The 12936-nt window shown below is 48.5% G+C and overlaps 1 protein-coding gene across 3 annotated transcripts in view; it reads right to left on the bottom strand.

The window, feature by feature from the left end:
- Window positions 1-10802, bottom strand: part of thumpd3 (THUMP domain containing 3) — a 60059-nt gene extending 49257 nt beyond the window's left edge. For 2 of the 3 annotated variants that reach the window (XM_038810795.1, XM_038810797.1), the window contains exons 1-4: window positions 10707-10802; window positions 9585-9853; window positions 8752-8829; window positions 5252-5818 (exon numbers count right to left, since the gene is read on the bottom strand). In XM_038810795.1, the coding sequence (XP_038666723.1) occupies window positions 5252-5818; window positions 8752-8829; window positions 9585-9851 (912 nt within the window). In that variant the 5' untranslated portion in view covers window positions 9852-9853; window positions 10707-10802. Of the gene's footprint in view, window positions 1-5251; window positions 5819-8751; window positions 8830-9584; window positions 9854-10619 lie in introns of all 3 variants that reach the window. The other variant, XM_038810796.1, reaches the window with a different exon arrangement.
- Between the last annotated feature and the right edge of the window lie 2134 nt (window positions 10803-12936).

The following is a 12936-nucleotide window of genomic DNA, read 5'->3' as shown; positions in this document are numbered from 1 at the left end:
CACGGTTCAATTCCCGTATCAGCCCTCCGGACAGGCGCCGGAATGTGGCGACTAGGGGCTTTTCATAGGAACTTCACTGAAGCCTACTCGTGACAATAAGCGATTTTCATTTCATTAATTATCCGCAAAGGCTCGTATTCAAAATATCGTCTTGCATCATTGACTTTGTCTATATATATGTTTCTGGAACCCACCTCTTCATTCACCTGTGGAAGGAGCAGTGCTCCGAAAGCTAGTGATTCGAAACAAACCTATTGGGACTTTAACCTGGTGTTGTAAGATTTCTTACAATGGTTTTCTAAGTGGTCTGTTACCAACAGGTTCGTTGTCGCAGCATCTGCATGGTCTCGTCAATGTACCACACTTCGGGACATCCTTTCCTACAGCGCATAAGGTAGACAACGTTGGCCGAGTCGCACGGGTATGTACCGCGTAACTGGTGGCTGGTGTTCGCACGTGTAATGGTGATATCCATGTCGATGATCTGACACGTCTTGCAGAGATTGCCATGGCAGGGTTGTGTGGTGTTGTGGTTGCTGTTCTGAAGGCTAGGTAGTTTGCTGCAAACAATGATTTTTTTTAGGTTGTGTGGTTGTTTGAAGGCAAGTAGGGGGGTGTGGGGATGACCTTGGCAAGATGTTTGTCTTCATCGATGACGTGTTGAAGGCTGCGAAGAAGATGTCGTAGATTCTCTGCTCCGGGGAAGTACTGGACGGCGAAGGTATTCGATCGGTTGTGTCCAGTGTTTGTCTTCTGAGGAGGTCGGTGCATTTTTTTGCTGTGTCGATCGATGAGTCGAGCGCCATATCCCGTTCGTACGAGGGCATCTTTCAGCGTCTGTAGATGTCTGTCACTCTCCTCCTTGTCTGAGCACAACCTGTGTATACAGAGGGCTTGTCCTTGGGGATGGCTTCTTTAATGTGTATAGGGTGGAAGCTGGAGAAGTGGAGCATCGTGAGGTTATCCGTGGGCTTGTGATAAAGTAAATTGCTGAGGTGACTGTCCTTGATGGAGATGAGTGTGTCGAAGAATGCTACCGATTTTGGGGAGTAATCCATGGTGAGTCTGATGGTGGGATGGAACTTATTGATGTCATCGTGTAGTCGATTCAATGATTCTTTGCCGTGGGTCCAAAGGAAAAATGCCATCGATATATCTGGTGTATAACGTCGGTTGAAGGTCCTGTGCGGTGGAGTTCTTGCTCAAAGTTGTGCATGAAGATGTTGGCATATTGAGTTGCGAATTTGGTCCCCATGGCTGTTTCGTGTGTCTGGATGAAGACCTTATTGTCGAAGGTGAAGACGCTGTGATGTAGAATTAAGCGAATGAGTTGCAGAATTGCGTCTGGAGAGTGGCAGTGAATACTGAGGCTGTTGCAGCAATGCCGTCGTCATGGGGGATGCTGGTGTAGAGTGCCGAGACATCCATTGTGACGAGGAATGTTCCTGGTTCAACTGGTCCATGGGTGCTGAGTTTCGGCAAGAAGTCCGTCGTATCACGACAGAAGCTGGGCGTTCCTTGTACGAATTTCAAGATGCCCTCGATGTAGCCAGAGAGGTTCTCACACAGGGTCCCAGTGCCTGATACGACAGGACGGCCTGGTGTGTTGGCCTTGTGTATTTTCAGGAGGTAGCAGAGATCTCCAATGCGGGGACTACGTGGGAGGAGCCCATGTAGGGTGCTTTGAAGGTCTGGATCCAAGGGCTTCATCAGTCTGTTGAGTTGGCGAATGTGTTCCTTGGTCGGATCTGCGGGCAACTGTCTGTAGTGTTCCTGGTTGTTGAGTTGTCGGTACATTTCTTTGCAGTAGTCCGTTCTGTTCAGTATGATGGTGGCCCCTCCTTTGTCTGCTGGTTTGATGACGATGTTGCGGTTGGTCTGGAGAGCGCGGGTGGCGTTGCATTGTGCTTGGGTGATGTTCGGGGCTGTCTTGTGAATGCGACTGATGAATCTGGCATTGACGCGATCCCTCATGGCTTGAGCATACATGTCGAGGGCAGCGGCATTCTGGAGGGGTCCAATTTGACTCTTTCCTCTTTGGTTGCCGCACCGCAGATCTCTCGGTGTGCTGTTCCGGGTTATTGGTTGGCTCAATTGGGTTCACTGTCGGCTGCTTGGGGTCTGTGGAAGAACCCGCGGAGCCTCATTCGTCTGATGAATTCCTCTGTGTCTGCCGCGAGACTGATGGGGTCCATTTTGGTGATGGTGCAGAAATTGAGCCCTCTGCTCAGGACTTCAATTTTGTCTGGTTGAAGGGTGTAGTCCAGTTGACAATAGATTTCCCTGTATCGTCTTGTATATTTGACTTTGTCTATAAATGTTTCTGGAACCTACCTCTTCATTCACCTAAGGAGCACTGCTCTGAAAGCTGGTGATTTGAAACAAACCTGTTGGACTTTAACCTGATGTTGTAAGACTTCTTACCAAATAAACCTGTTGGACGTTAACCTGGTGTTGTAAGACTTCTTACTGTGCCCACCCCAGTCCAACGCCAGCATCTCCACATCAGTTGTCCAGGCCATTGGTGAGATGTAAATGCATTAGAAACAGTTCAGAGAAGGTTTATTGGACTCATTCCAGGAATGAACGGTTTCTCTTGTGGAAAAGGTTGGAGAAGCTAGGTTTGTACCCAGTTCACAAGGTGAAGGCGACTTGATTGAAACCTTTAAGATTGTATTGGAGAATCTATAACTAGGGTCACTGTTTAAAAATAGTGAGTCGCTCATTTAAGATGGAGATGAGGAGAAATTTTTTCTCCCTGAGGATAGAGAGTGTCTGGAACTCTCAATTCTCAAAAGATAGTTGAAACAGAGTCTTTGAATATTTTTCAGGCAGAACTAGACAAATTCTTGCTTAACAAGGGGGTGAATGGTTATCGGGAGTAGGTAGGAATATGGGGTTGAAGTTACAATCAGATCAGACATGATATTGAATGGCGGTCCAGGCTTGAGGGGCTCAGTGGCCTCCTCCTGCTCCTAATTCGTATGGAACTTTGTCTACAGTTCTCCATTTTCTCTCTCCCTTTTTCTTGAATAGTATGGTTACATTTGCTACCTTCTGTATCAGAAACTAAGGAATTATGAAAGGTTAAAACCACTGCATCCACTATCCCTTTAACTTGTTCCTTTGTTGTCAACATACAATTAGTGGGGCCATAGGCATCGCTTGCTGCTTCTCTAGTTTGTTTCAAGTCCCCCCCTAGTCCACATCTCAATGTTATCCACCAACTGATTTTTCTCCTTCCTGCCAACAGAGGCTGGGGAGGGATCGGGGGGTGTGGAAATGAGGTAGGGCTTGTTGGTGACTGTGTAAGTGGGAAACCAATATTATTGAACAGCCTCATCGTACCCGACTCGGTGATGCAATGAGGTTGTTAAATCTAGCAAGAGGCCTCCTTGCTAGATCTGCAATGCTTGGAACGCCTTGCAAAATCCAACGAGATCTCGTGATCTAGATCTTGTCCTCACAGGGTGATATACAGATTAACAAATTTAAATGAGCCATTAGACTCATTTAAATATGCCAGCGCCTGAATCTTCTGAGGCCTGGGAATGTCCGCGCCTGGGAGATCTTGCCATGGTGCCGTTTAGCACTGGTCCACATGGCTTAACAGCAGCTGGGGGATGTCTCCCAGACCATCGGAAGCCCCGGGTGGTCGGATTCTGGTCATGGTGGTACCCTGGCACTCCTGCCACCCGGGCACCCTGGCAGTATGAGAGGAGATTTTAAAAATTATTTTGTGGGATGTGGGCATTGCTGGCTGGGCCAGAATTTATTGCCCATTTCTAATTGTTAAGAGTCAACCACATTGCTGTCGATCTGGAGTCACATGTAGGCCAGACCAAAGGTGACAAATTTCCTTCCCTAAGGGATGGGTTTTTGCGGCAATTGACAATGGTTTCATGGAGATCATTACACTTTTAATTCCAGTTTGTATTTAAATTCCACCATCTGCTGTGGTGGAATTCGAACCCGAATCCTCCGAGCATTATCCCGAGTCTCTAGACTATTAGTTCAGTGACAATACCACTATGCCATCACCATGGCCATGGAGGGTGTTATTTGTGACTTGGACGGGGGGCTTTTCCAACTGTGTCGGAGGTGGAAACCTGATTGGAGAGATTCTGACATGGAGTTGCTGGAATGATGGATGCAGATTTGAGAAGCAAAAGTAAAAGTACGTTCAAGCACTTTGGAGTGGAAATGAAGGATGGTGACCAGGCAAGTAGTTTGGAAGGACGGGAGAGGGAGGGGGTGGGATGTTTCTTTTTGGAAGAGGGGGACGATGATGGCAGATTTGAAAGGTACCCAAGGAGGAGGAACAGTTGACAATATCAGCTAGCATGGGAGCCAGCAGGGTTAGTAGCTCAATTCTAGACATTTTAAATTATACTGTGCTTACATGTCTTTGCCAGTAGCAATTTCTTTGCCGAACTCAAGAATTTGCAAAAGGTAAGCTGCTTCTTTACAGCAATGACATACATGTCTCTGTAAGACAACTTTGTTTTTGTGTATATTTAAACACTCTGTGCCTCTGTGTACAATTTAGCAATTTGTTTGCCTGGTTGTCCTGACTGTCATACTTCCATATTTATTTATTTTTTATTATTAATTTATAGTACCCAATTAATTTTCTCCAATTAAGGGGCAATATAGCATGGCCAATCCACCTACCCTGCACATCTTTGGGCTGTGGGGGCGAAATTCACGCAAACACAGGGAGAATGTGCAAACTCCTCATGGACAGTGATCCAGAGCCGGGATCGAACTTGGGAATTCGGCACCGTGAATCCATAGTGCTAACCACTGCACCACTGTGTTGCTCCTAATTCCATATTTTAACTAATAGGAGATTTAGTTGGATTCCAATACATGTTTTATTGCAACACAGATGAAGATATAACTGAAGGAATAGAAGCCAGGGATCTTCCAGTCAAAATTTCTCAGCACCCAATTGGTTGATGCTTTTAAATGTATTTTTGAGACACCTTGCAACATTTTGCTCTGTTACTTCCGTCATTGAAAACAGAGCAAGCATGAAACAGTGGCAAAGTGACATGGTGATTGGGGCTCAGTGTGTGTTTGTGCTGATGTGGGGTGGGTTTATGCTGGTTGTGGGCAAGCAGGCACCTGATCCTTGTGCCATAGTCCTGTGCGTGAAGAACAGTTGACTCAGCAAGATGGAGGTGGTGGAGGGAAATTTACAGCAACTGGCAGCTTTAGAACAAAAGGGATTGAATAAACTGCATACCTCCACGTCAAATTTGGTCATATCAGCCTTCCACTGGAACAGATCCTGCACTGCTCCACCAAATTCTCTGGCTGCCTCCATTGAAGTGAAGCTGTGCTTTTCTCCACTTCTGTTGCAGGTGACCCTAAACCGAAGAAGTCCACAGGACCTCCCTCCGGCCTCAGCTATAGCTGTGTTTTTGTCGTTGTTGGATGGAAGCCCCTCAGGTGAAACCGTTGCTCGATCATTTCGCTCCATCTGATTGGTGTCGGTATCACTGGGTAGCGAGGTGAGCTCTTTGATTTCAGGGGGCTGATTGCCACTTCCCTCAGTATCGGAGGGGGGATTTCTCGTGCTGACAGGCCGCTGATCTCCAGTAGTTGTTTGGGCAAAGGGAACAGGCTCCACCTGGCCATCTTTATTTGCATCAGTCTCCTGTGATGCTTCTAGACCTTGGTTCTCGCCTTGGCTGCCATTTCTGCGCTGGCCCTTCTTCTTCTTCAGACTGTTGTTCAATTCCCATACAGTAAGGGGACAAACCCATAGAAGCTGGCCAGCCAACTGTCTGAGGTCCTCCAGTACATTTTCCTGTTAAAAGCAAAGAGAACAAATAAAAGCCAAGAGAACAAAATCTAGGGTGACAATCTAATGCAGTACTGTATGTGTGTTGGACGTCAGAGGTGCCAGCTTTCAAATGATATATTAAATTGATGCCCTGTCTTCCCCTCAGATAGGCATCAAAGATCCCAAGACACTATTTTGAAGTAGAGAATGGAAGTGCTATATAAAGGTAATCTAATGGGCGGTTGACCTTTATCACAAAAGGGCTGAAATACAAAGGGGTAGAAGAGTAAGAAAAGGGTACAGAGCTCTGGTGAGACTCACCTTTGGACTGCATTCAGTTCTGGGCACCGTAACTCTAGAAGTATATACTAGCTCTGGAGTGGGTGCAGCACAGATTCAGCAAGTGTTATAAGGTGGAAGTGTTAAGTTATTAAGAAGGAGGGCGGCTCAGTGGCGAGCATTGCTGCCTGACGGCACTGAGGACCCAGGTCCCAGTCTTTGCACATAAGAACATAAGAACTAGGAGCAGGAGTAAGCCATCTAGCCCTTTGAGCTTGCTCCGCCATTCAATGAGATCATAAGAACATAAGAACATAAGATCATGGCTGATCTTTTGTGGGCTCAGCTCCACTTTCCGGCCCAGACACCTTTATTCTCCAAAAAACTATCTATCTTTATCTTGAAAACATTTAATGAAGGAGTCTCAGCTGCTTCATTGGGCAGGGAATTCCATAGATTCACAACCCTTTGGGTGAAGTTCCTCCGAAGCTTTGTCCTAAATCTACTTCCCCTTATTTTGAGGCTATGCCCCCTAGTTCTGCTTTCACCCGCCAGCGGAAACAACCTGCCCACATCTATCCTATCTATTCCCTTCATAATTTTATATGTTCCTATAAGAACCCCCCCGCATCCTTTCAAATTCCAACGAGCACAGTCCAAGCCTACTCAACCTCTCCTCGTAATCCAACCCCCTCAGCTCTGGGATTAACCTAGTAAATCTCCTCTGCACACCCTCCAGTGCCAGTACGTCCTTTCTCAGGTAAGGAGACCAAAACTGAACACAATACTCCAGGTGTGGCCTTACTAACACCTTATACAATTGCAGCATAATTAACCCCATCCCTCTAGCAATGAAGGACAAAAACTCCATTCACCTTCTTAATCACCTGTTGCACCCATAAACCAACTTTTGTGACTCATGCACTAGGACACCCAGGTCCCTCTGCACAGCAGCACGTTTTAATATTTTATCATTTAAATAATAATCCTTTTTGCTGTTATTCCTACATTTGTCAACATTGTATTCCATCTGCCAGACCCTAGCCCATTCACTTAACCTATCTGAATCCCTCTGCAGACTTCCAGTATCCTCTGCACTTTTTGCTTTACCACTCATCTTAAGTGTCATCTGCAAACTTGGGACGCATTGCACTTGGTCCCTAATTCCAAATCATCTATGTACATTTTGTTCTGTGTTCTCTCCGCGTGGGTTTCACCCACACAACTCAAACATGTGCAGGTTGGTGGATTGGTCATGCTAAATTGCCCCTTAATTGGAAAAAAAGGTGGGCATTTCAAATTTATTTTTAAAAAAGGGAAAAAAAGTTGCAAAGGTCACAGAAACCAGGTTTGTATTTGCCTGAATCTAAGGTCGCAAGGTAATTAATTGATGTGTTTAAGATGACTAAAGGTGTTGATAGAGCAAATGAAGAGAAACTATTTCTTCTGGTGGGAGAGTCCTAACCAAGGCGGCATAACCATAAAATTAGAGGCAGGCTGTTCAGGGACGATGCCATGATGCGCTTCATCGTACAAAGAAAGGGCAGTTGAAATCTGCCCACAACCACCAAAAAGCCAACCAGGGGGTCACTTGAAAGTTTCAACACCAAGATTGATAGCTTTCTGTTAGACAGGGTTATAGCTGCTAAGGCACAGATCAGCTATCATTTAATTGAATTATGGGACCGATTCGAGGAGATGAATGACATACTCCTCCTTATATGTTTCTCATCATTCAGAGTTGAGCTAGCTGATCTCAGCCATGAAAGTGGTTGGGTTTTATCATTGTCGTCCCCAGGTTAAACATGAGCTGGAGTTCCTCGCACTGATCATTCCAGATGGACCCAAGAGGACAGGGTGGAATAAACCTGAAGTCCTCCCTAAGTACACACATGAAGAATGATAACTTGTGTGGGGTACTGAGGGCAGCACAGTGTGCCAGTAAAAGCCAGAACCCAAGGCTGAGGAGTTACAGTGGGGAAGGAGAGAAGACACACCTGCCAGAGCAGACCAACTTGAAGAAAGGTCCCACAGTCGAAAATTCTGACAGCTCATGAATGGCCTGGATCATGACATGATTAACAAACAACTGCATGGGCTTTGTACCTTGACATTTATCCTAGTTAAGCTGGGGGCTTCACCGAGAAGCAGGGATTCCAGTCACTGCATAAGGCAGGCAAGGATACTTATTCTTGTGGGACTTGCCAACCTACTTGCTGGGAAACTGCAGCCTTAATCACTGCCATTAATGGTGCTCAATGGAGGGCCGGTTTAGCTAATTTGGCTGGACAGTTGGTTCACGATGCAGAACGAGGCCAACAGTGTGGGTTCAATTCCCGTACCGGCTGAGGGTATTCATCAACCTTCTCAACCTTGCCCCTTGCCTGAGGTGTGGTGATCCCCAAGTTAAATCACCAGCCAACTCTCCCCCTCAAAGGGGAAAGCAGCCTGCCTATGGTCAACTGGGACTATGGTGACTTTACTTACTTTAATGGTGCTCAGCAGAAAGGGTCCCCAATGTGGTCTAGGTAGAAGTGAGGAAAGGACAGGAAGGTTAGGACAGGGCCAGTTTCATCATGATTTAGTCAGAAAAGCATGTAAATTGTCAGGGTCATACAATGAAAACACTTTTATTTAGTTTAAATGTAATTAGTTTATTCCTTTTGTAACATACTTACCTTGGTTTCACCAAACTGATAATGAGGAAACTCCTGGATGACAACAAACAGATTATCAACAGATCTCAAAAGATGAATCTGGAATAGAGGAAAAAATATTTGTGAAATCCCATGAATTAGGAATTGAAGGAGCAGTTATCAGTTGAGAATATAATTTTAGTGGCCTCCCTGATGGCTTATTCAGCAAACAGATTTGCATTTCTAAGCACTTTACACATCCTGACAAGATTCCACGCGGGCTGTGAGGAATGAAGCACTTGAGGTGCAATCACTGTTGTAACGTAGGAAACTCAGCAGGCAGTGTGCACAGCAAGATCTTACAAACAGTAGTGGTACAAATGGAATGTTGATGAAGGGATAAATATTGCCTCGTGACCAGGGGACCTGACCTGACCTGACCTGGCCTCCCCCCCTCCCCCCCCCCCCCCCCCCCCCCCCCCCCGCCTGAAAATAGTACCATTTGGTCTTTCACGCCCATTAAGGAGGGCATATAGAGCCTCAGTTTAACATCTCATCGAAAAGATGGCACCTTCAACAGTGTAGCAGCAACATTCTATCAGTACTGCACTGGAAGAGTCAGTCTACATCTTCAGGTTCTTGGGATTGGTCCTCAAATACACAAGGTGCTGACTCGGAGAAAAAGGTGTTCCCCAACTGAGCAGATCACAAAGGCGCATGCTTTAGATTCCCCATATGCTCGGAGCTATTGAGGCTATGGGGATGGATGGAACAACTCTCCTCTGCTTGATTAATTCTCACTCACATGGGAATTGAGGCTGCCATCACTTGTAAGTATATGGAGAGGAAAAAAAGCACACACAATATAAACTAACCTGGAAAAGATTATCCGTTGAAACCGCAAAATAGATCTTTCCTCGATCTTTGCTGATCCTGGACTTGGATCCAATTTTTTCCAGGACTTCGTCAGCAGCGGTGTTCTCGAAGCCAGTAGGAACTGTTGCTCCGATGGTGACCCAACCATCCTGCGTACAGAGAGGCTGCTTTGTTCCTGCATCCCCATGTTCAAAAGGACCTTCCTCCACTTCAGGCACCATTGCTGTTGCAGTTGGTCCACCTGTACTGCCGTTACGCACAGACATTTCTTCAAGAATTAAAAAAGGACTTTCATTTATACAGCGGTTTTCACAATGTCGTCACCACCCCCCAAAAATGTTTTACAGCCAATTAATTATTGTTTGCGCATGTAGTGTGCTTTGTAATGTGGAAAACACAGCAGTCATTTTTTACCCACAAAGATCCCCCATATCACATTGCCCAGATAATCTGACAGTGTTGCTGGTTAAGGGGAGAACACTACAGCTTTTCTTCAAAATAGTGCAGTGGGATCTTTCACATGCTCTGAGAGATCAGATTCATTTTTTTTTTAAACTTAAGAGTACCCAATTTTTTTTTCCAATTAATGGGCAATTTAGCGTGGCCAATCCACCTACCCTGCACATCTTTGGGTTGTGGGGGTGAAATCCTCGCAGAAACAGGGAAAATGTACAAACTCCACATGGACAGTGATCCAGAGCCGGGATCAAACGTGGGTCCTCAGCGCTGTAGGCAGCAATGGAGATCAGATTAATTTCTCATCTGAAAGACAGGACCTCCAACAATGCAGCACTCCCTCAGTGCTGCACTGGAGTGTCTGCCTGATAACATGTGCGCAAGTCTCTGGAGTGATGCTCAAACTGACAACCCACCAGTACACAAGTCACATATGACTCCTGGGCTCTGAAGGTACAGGGATCTGTATGCAGTGAGAGACATGGTGTTGGAGTTTGGCTCAGTCAGATTGACTCAGTGACACCTGTCAATTCCACCTCACAGCCCGGCCTCTGCTGCTTCAGGATGTTCACACACACCTCAATCAGAGAACGTTAGAAAGTACAATCAACAATAAGTCGAGTCACCGCCCCTGGGTCTGATATGCCCCTCCATCCCATCCTCACCGGTCTCCAACTGCCTGGTCCTCCCGCTCCGCTCTCCAACTGCCAGCCGCTCCGCTCTCCAACTGCCAGCCGCTCCGCTCTCCAACTGTCAGCCCCCCCGCCCCGCTCTCCAACTGTCAGCCCCCCCGCCCCGCTCTCCAACTGTCAGCAGCCCCGCTCCGCTCACTTCCGCCGGAAACTCCAAAACCACACCCGGCACATGCGCACAGAGAGCGGCTTACCGCGCCTGTGCAATGAATCGCCCTGTGAGTGTGTGCTGAAGGCAAGGGGAGGGGGGGAGGGGGGGGAGGGGGGGGAGGGGGGGGAGGGGGGGGAGGGGGGGAGGGGGGAGGGGGGGGAGGGGGGGAGGGGGGGAGGGGGGGAGGGGGGGGAGGGGGGGGGAGGGGGGGGGAGGGGGGGAGGGGAGGGGGAGGGGGAGGGGGGGGAGGGGGAGGGGGGGAGGGGGAGGGGGGGGGAGGGGGAGGGGGGGGGGGGGGAGGGGGAGGGGGGGGAGGGGGAGGGGGGGGGAGGGGGAGGGGGGGGGGGGGGGGGGGGAGGGGGAGGGGGAGGGGAGGGGGGGGAGGGGGAGGGGGAGGGGGGGGGAGGGGGAGGGGGAGGGGGGGGAGGGGGAGGGAGGGGGAGGGGGAGGGGGGGGAGGGGGAGGGGGAGGGGGGGGAGGGGGAGGGGGGGGAGGGGGGGAGGGGGGGGAGGGGGGGGAGGGGGAGGGGGGGGAGGGGGGGGAGGGGGGGGAGGGGGGGGAGGGGGAGGGGGGGAGGGGGAGGGGGGGGAGGGGGGGGAGGGGGAGGGGGGGGAGGGGGGGGAGGGGGGGGGAGGGGGAGGGGGGGGAGGGGAGGGGGGGGAGGGGAGGGGGGGGAGGGGGAGGTCGAAATCAATGCCCGGTGTGGTTTAAAATCAATGTCTGGGAGGAGGAGGCGGTTAACGGTCAATCCTGGGCGTTACATTCAGTGCTTTGGCTGGGTGAGGTGTGGTGCTGGAGACACATGCCGCTTGGTGGAGGTACAGTCGTTGCCCAGGATGGTTACAACCACATTGCCCACGTCGATATACTTAATGTCCTGGCCTATACGATCAACTGCCTAGTTAGAAACATTGCCTGGAGTGATACGGAGCCATATGCAACCAAAGAATCCGCATTTACACAGCAATGGGCAACACCGTAGCACAGTGGTTCACAGCTCCAGGGTCCCAGGTTCGATACCTGGCTGGGTCATTCTGTGTGGAGTCTGCACGTTCTCCCTGTGTCTACGTGGGTTTCCTCCGGGTGCTCCGATTTCCTCCCACAGTCCAAAGATGTGCGGGTTAGGTGGATTGGCCACGCTAAATTGCCCTTGGTGTCCATAAAAAGGTTAAGTGGGGTTACTGAATTATGGGGATAGGGTATTATAGACTCATAGAATTTACAGTGCAGAAGGGGGCCATTCGGCCAATCGAGTCTGCACAGGCCCTTACAAAGAGCACCCTACTCAAGACCATGCATCTACCCTATCCAGTAACCCCCACTTTGGTTAAGGTAGCTACGTGGGCTTGAGTAGGGTGCTCTTTGTGAGGGCTGGTGCAGACTAAATGGACCAAATGGCCTCCTTCTGCACCGTAAATTCTATGATCATGTACATCACATATTCAGGGTGTCCCAAAGGCAGTGTAGTATTGTTAAAATTAATTATTGGGCAGCAAGGCGGTGCAGTGATTAGCACTGCTGCCTCACAGCGCTGAAGAACCCAGGGTTGATCCTGGCCCCGGGTCACTGTCGGTGTGGTGTTTACTCATTATCCTCGTGTCTGCGTGGGTCTCACTAAATTGCCATTTAATTGGAAAAAATTTTTAAATGGACAATTTAAAAAAAAATTAATTATTGTTATGTAGGAAAAGGGGCAGCCAGCTTGTGCACAGCACAATCCCACAAACAGCAGGCAGCTTGGTTAGACCACACTTGGAGTACTGTGTGCGTTTTGGTCCCCTCAACTTAGAAGGGATATTATCGCCACAGAAGGAGAGCAACAAAGGTTCACCAGACTTGTCCTGGGGATGGGGGGACTGTCTTGTGTTGGGCAAAATGGGTCTGTATTCTTTAGCGTTTTAAAGAATGAGAGATGATCATTGAAACCGACAAAACATTTGGTTTGTTAGGCGAGAACCAGGGGGCACAATTTCAAAATAAGGGCGATGCCACTGAGGACCAAGATGAGGATAAATTTCTTTACATGGAGGGTTGTCAATCTTTGGAGTTCTC

The sequence above is a fragment of the Scyliorhinus canicula genome, chromosome 11 (genome assembly GCF_902713615.1).
Source record: "Scyliorhinus canicula chromosome 11, sScyCan1.1, whole genome shotgun sequence".
Lineage (NCBI taxonomy): Eukaryota > Metazoa > Chordata > Chondrichthyes > Carcharhiniformes > Scyliorhinidae > Scyliorhinus > Scyliorhinus canicula.
This window is presented reverse-complemented; position numbering and strand designations above follow the sequence as displayed.